The sequence below is a fragment of the Musca autumnalis genome, unplaced genomic scaffold (assembly GCF_047663935.1).
Source record: "Musca autumnalis isolate F117 unplaced genomic scaffold, ASM4766393v1 scaffold_1, whole genome shotgun sequence".
Classification (NCBI taxonomy): Eukaryota; Metazoa; Arthropoda; class Insecta; order Diptera; family Muscidae; genus Musca; species Musca autumnalis.
In genome coordinates, this window is record NW_027411644.1 from 62,087,288 (window position 1) to 62,093,179 (window position 5,892).

A 5,892-nucleotide genomic window follows, 5' to 3' on the forward strand; every position below is an offset into this window, starting at 1 on the left:
TTTCCTTTGGAAAGTGTCTTAAGAAGCACCCTTTCCTTTGGAAAGTGTCTTAAGAAGCACCCTTTCCTTTGGAAAGTGTCTTAAGAAGCACCCTTTCCTTTGGAAAGTGTCTTAAGAAGCACCCTTTCCTTTGGAAAGTGTCTTAAGAAGCACCCTTTCCTTTGGAAAGTGTCTTAAGAAGCACCCTTTCCTTTGGAAAGTGTCTTAAGAAGCACCCTTTCCTTTGGAAAGTGTCTTAAGAAGCACCCTTTCCTTTGGAAAGTGTCTTAAGAAGCACCCTTTCCTTTGGAAAGTGTCTTAAGAAGCACCCTTTCCTTTGGAAAGTGTCTTAAGAAGCACCCTTTCCTTTGGAAAGTGTCTTAAGAAAACAGTTTCGCTGGTAACTCAATCTCAACTTGTGGATGTTAAGTAGGTGTTGAGACCTTCTGCTGCATTTTCGCAGCAATCTTGTAAGTCTGCGAAGGCGTGCAAAGTCAGTGGAAAGCCCGGATCTTCGCAGGAACCTTGCATATGAACAATGATGTGCGACGCTTAGTCCCGAATGATGTGATTATTGATAGGGCTGATCCCAATGGGAATATTAAATATAGTCATCTGTTAATTGAGAAGAATGAATCGCTCGATTTATTTATGAAATCAGTTAAGAGCATTGGGACAATTTTGCAAGGCATGTACCTGGAGACCGATACTGTTGCTACAATCCCGTGTGGGATAACAACCTTTTGGTAAGCTGCGAAGAAATCCCTAAATGACTCAGCAAACTAATATATACTCTCTTGTGACCGGAAATAACCGCCAATATGGCATCGACCTAATGATACTCAATCAATAAAGGTACTATGTACTCACCCATTGTAATTAAGACTTCCTTCAGATCTGATGTAATGGTTATTCAGAACAAAACAATTGTTTTTATTTCTTTTTTATATTTAACATTAACATTTTTCCAAATATTCAGCCCATTTTGGATTAGGATTGCTAGGTGGCAAAACCCAGCCAATGGGTATGGAAGTACCATGTTCTTTATTAATATAAGAATCCCAAATATGCCTGTAACAAAAGAAAATTAACTTAAAGAAATAACGCAAATTCAATTCATCTACAATCATACCTTTTTCTTAGGAAATATTTCACATTTGGTTTACCCTCTATATAGCTTTTTCTGACATTCCAAATAGTACACGATTCCATTGTTCTTGAACTTGTTGTTCGGTATTTAATTTGTCATTTTGTTTTTCTTGTAACAATGAGTTCCAAACAATTTTTAAATATTGCAATTTTTGGGAAAATTCACGTGTCTTGGAGGGATCTTGACCACGTGACAAATGTAATTCTTCCAAAAGTTCGAAGGTTTTTAGAAATCGTTGACATTCATGTAGACTTTTTAAGTGGTAATGAGATTTTTGAGACTGTGAAATGGGTGGTGCATATTTTTTGTTAATTTGGCTAACTGATGGTTTTACGTCGGTGACCTCATCAGTAGGCTCTTGTTTTTTGAATTTTCCCTGCCATTGTTTCTTTTTAAACTTTTTCCGTATCCTTGCTTTTTGAATTTTCTTTATTTTATCTGCACATTTTTCCAAAGGCTTTGTTTCGAGATTCCTTAGAAGTTCTTCTGTTTGATTCCTTAGCACTTCTAGGCTATCCTGATGATCTAATTCGTTTTGAGCTTGTTCAAGTAATGCTATATTTTCAATGATTTTTTTGAGTTCCAATTTAACCTGAGTTGTGCAATTGTCTGATTTGTGAGTAGAAGACATGTTTGAATGTTTTTTTTTTTAAGTATTAATTAGAGTTCTTTCCTTTGTTAAATGTTCATTTAAATTAAACATTAAAATATAATAGTTTAAGTAGAAACACTAAAAAAATCAGGGTTTTATGGATTATGATTTGCTTATGACTTCTTTTGCTTCCGCTAAGACTTGTGCAGCTGCTTGATATTCCTTTGACTCTTCCAATTCCTTTTCGTCTGCCAAGAATTTTTCCAAAACTTCCACCTGTTCCTTTAATCTGAAATATTAATAATGATTTTGGCTTAAGTTGAATGTTTTCATTAAGCTGGGATCGGGACCAAATTTTTTTCACAGGTAGGTCTCGTCACCCTGATCACAAATATATGTATTTAACATTTATTGCGGAACTCCATACTTCCAGAGATAGGGGCCTCTGAAGTTCCGAAAATTCCCTTGTTAAAGGCCGACAATTTACACAAAATTTTATGATTTTAAAGTAAATTTTGTTCCCGTTCCCTAGATTTGCACCTGTCCATAGGAGAAAGTCTTAAATCTCCGGCCGAAGGCCGTCTATTTATAGTAAAATATATAAATATGATAGTATATTCCTTAAGCTTTACAATAGTACCATATTATCATTATCCGTTCAAAAATAGCGAAGTTACATACAAAGCAATCTTCGGAACTTCAGAGGCCCATATCTCGGGAAGTATGGACTTCTGCAATAAATGTTATATATATTGTAATCATGCCTGTGGAAAAAACTGGCCCTGATCAGAGCTTAATGGGAACATTCAAATTGCTCCATGATTTTTGATTACAAAAATATGATCTTTTAAACCACACAATTCGCTCACCTTCTCAGTGCATCTGGTATCATCATAAGACACTCCTGTATAACTTCTTCCTGCTTCTTCAATACATGATCATCTGCTCCTTCTGCCCTGAATTTTTCCAAACGATTACGTTCTGTTGTAATTTCTCTTTCGTAGACGGTCCTTTCTTTTGTCAACCGTTTGACAACACCCGTTTTAATAGTTAATTGCCTCAGACGTGGATCTGCCATGATTATACTAAATGTCAATGTTATTTCATTATTTTTGCCTTAAATATATGAAATTCGTACTAAAATTACCTTTTCTTTGTTTAATTATTACTTTAATGCTGTACTTGTGAAACAGTTTGACTTCCTTTGTGGTTTCTGAAATGAAGTTGCTGAAACTCAGTCGTTGTTGTTGAAGGTGAGAGTGACTCATTTGATTTGTCAATGCCAATGCCGCCAATGCCGGTTCAATGTGTTTACAACGTTTAGAGTTGCCATTGCTCATAAATAAACAAACCAACATCTTTTGTTATACCATGTTTACATTTACGAAATCCACTCGATTTCCACTGTCAAACTCATCTGAAATACATTGGATTTCATTTGACGTTTTATCAATGGAATTGACAGTTACAATCGAGTGGATTTCGTAAATGTAAACGTAATATTATTGGGAAAAAAGTAGTACGTTTAGATTTACGTATTTCACTCGATTTCAAATATCAAGCACATACCGTATACATCAAATAGAATCTACTGTTTTTATGACGAGAATTTATTTGAGTATATGCAGGTAGAAGAGGAGATAGAGGAATAGAATACCGCAATTAAAACAAGTTTGATATACATAAATGAGACTTGAAATAAATGTTTAAATATATATTATATATATATATATATATATATATATATAATTAATAAGTTTGGAAGTAGTGCAATGCAGAGTTATGCTTGGTTTACATTCGGCGTCGTTAAATTTAACGGAGAATTTGTATAAATTGTGCTTATGTACCCAGCAAAAAAATTTGGAAGTTGTGCATGTGGAGTTATGATTTCACAAAATGAAAAATGCACTCCGTTGGATACAATTTATAAGATTTATTTTAGAGATCCCTACAAAAAAAAAAAAAAAAAAAATAGTTGGTTGATCCCTACCCACCGCTGGTGAAATCATTTATTCTAAACATAAGAGAGTGTATACATTTCTAAGAATTTGTTAATTAAAGAAATAAAAACTTAAGTTGCGAACATTTTTGCTGTAATTCAAGTGACAGAAATGGATGATGAAGCACAATCAGATGAGCATGGATTGATTGGAGAACGGAAAAAGTAAACTCAAATGTGATTGAATTTAATGGAAACTTTTTTTATTTGTGTTTATATATGGCCTGTTCCTGTACTTTATAAAGTGGTAAAAGTTGTAAAAGTCGTAAACAATTTTCATATAAATTTTGTGTACGGGAACGCAAAAGGTGTAAAAATGGTAAAAATTGTAAAAACTTTTTAGTTCTAGAACAGAGCTATAATAATTTTTTTTGTATTATTGTTTTACACAAATAATAAATTCATTTTATTTATTCTGGGATATTTTACAATGGCTTGCATTTTTATTGCATCTTTAGACTGACTAAAAATGCATTCCGAAGAGTGCCTTTAAATTCAATCCAAAACACTACATCAAAAGCTGTGATTTGGATCGAAAATGAATTCACTTATGAATTTTACAAGAGAGCGCGCAGCTAGGATGCACTCCATTTTGCTTCCACAGCACACAGCTAAGATGCACTCAATTTTCGATCCAAATCACGGCTTTTAATGCGGTGCTTTGGATTGAATTTAAATGCAGTCTAAAGATGCTATAAAAATGCAAGCCACTTCAAAATATTCCAGAATAAATAAAATGCATTTATTATTTGCGTACAACAATATTAAGAACTTTATTATATTAACACAAATTATAAAAATTCTCCAACTTTTTTTGTATTTCTTTATTTTTTAACTAATACTTAGAATTTTAGACACCCTTTTCTGTATTTGGAAAAAAGACTGCGACATACAGTGAGTGTCAAAAAATATTCGGTTTTCAATTTCACCAATAATAACACTTCAGTATTTTAGAAGCCCATGCCCAATATTCAAAAAACCAAATACTTAAAAAAATGTTGGTCCTGTGGCAATTAAAAAGTGTATGCAACATGGGTCCATGGCAACCCTATAAGCGAGAATAAAAAAGAAAACGTTGTTAACCCTGTTTTCTATGCGTCAAAAATATTCGGTTTTTGTAACTTTTGTTAAATATTTTGCCAAAAAACAGGTCATTATCGAACTTTTGCGTAATATTAGTATACATTTTAATAATTGCGAGCAGAATCATTGTTCCTGCGTACAAAAATATTATATTTTATAGCAAATTATTAAAATTTAGCGCTAAGGAAAAATGCTATCCCAGAAAAGGGAAAACTGGTCATATTTCATTATAAAAACAGCAGAAATAAAAGGAAAGGCTTTATTCTTACGATTTTTTGGAATGTAAGTGCATATTTTCTATCTTCTGAAAGTCATTTAGGACTCAGTGACCAATTTCAAGAAACTCTACCTTCCCTCCCAGATCTTGGTTTTGGCTGGCTTATGTGTTTCACGAAATCGATTATTTCTATATTTTCGTGACTTTTGCACATTATTTCAACTTATTCGACTAAATATTCAAAAATAAGCAAAATTTCCTTTTATTTCTCCTGTTTTTATAATGAAATATGACCAGTTTTCCCTTTTCTGAGATAGCGTTTCTCCTTATAAAGATTCTGCTCGCAATTATTAAAATGTATACTAATATTGCGCAAAAGGTTCGATAAAGACCTGTTTTTTGGCAAAATATTTAACAAAAGTTGCAAAAACCGAATATTTTTGACGCATTGAAAAAATAGTTAACAACGTTTTCTTTGTTATTCTCGCTTATAGGGTTGCCATGGGTCCATGTTACATACACATTTTAATTGCCACAGGACCAACATTTTTTGAAGTATTTGGTTTTTTGGATATTGGGCATGGGCTTCTAAAATACTGATATGTTATTATTGGTGAAATTTTAAACCGAATATTTTTGACACTCACTGTATTTTGTAGGGATCAACAAAATGTCTTACGTATAGGAATCTTTAAGCTAGTGCTTCTAAAATATGTCGAACGGAGTGCATTTTTCATAACTCCGTGTGGATTGCATTGAAAGATGTAATGAAATCATAACTCTGCATTGCACTACTTCCAAACTTTTTTTGCCGGGATTCCATATTCAGATATTCCCTGCGCTTAAACATGATATGGCCTTATGCTCCTTAT

At 33.0% G+C, this 5,892-nt stretch overlaps 1 protein-coding gene across 1 annotated transcript; it reads right to left on the reverse strand.

The window, feature by feature from the left end:
- Positions 1-891: 891 nt before the first annotated feature.
- Tbca (Tubulin binding cofactor A) lies at positions 892-3,027 on the reverse strand. The gene is made up of 4 exons (XM_073963522.1): positions 2,869-3,027; positions 2,591-2,806; positions 1,112-2,010; positions 892-1,050 (listed from the first exon to the last, which is right to left on the reverse strand). Exons 2-3 carry the CDS (start codon positions 2,797-2,799, stop codon positions 1,884-1,886), a joined length of 336 nt encoding a protein of 111 aa, XP_073819623.1. The 5' UTR covers positions 2,800-2,806; positions 2,869-3,027; the 3' UTR covers positions 892-1,050; positions 1,112-1,883.
- Positions 3,028-5,892: the final 2,865 nt, after the last annotated feature.

Excerpts from the sequence above, each read along its gene's own strand:
- Tbca (XM_073963522.1), bottom strand. The coding sequence starts at position 2,799 with ATGGCAGATCCACGTCTGAGGCAATTAACTATTAAAACGGGTGTTGTC. Across the intron at positions 2,011-2,590 it reads ATACCAGATGCACTGAGAAG|ATTAAAGGAACAGGTGGAAG; the intron begins GTGAGCGAATTG and ends TTAATATTTCAG.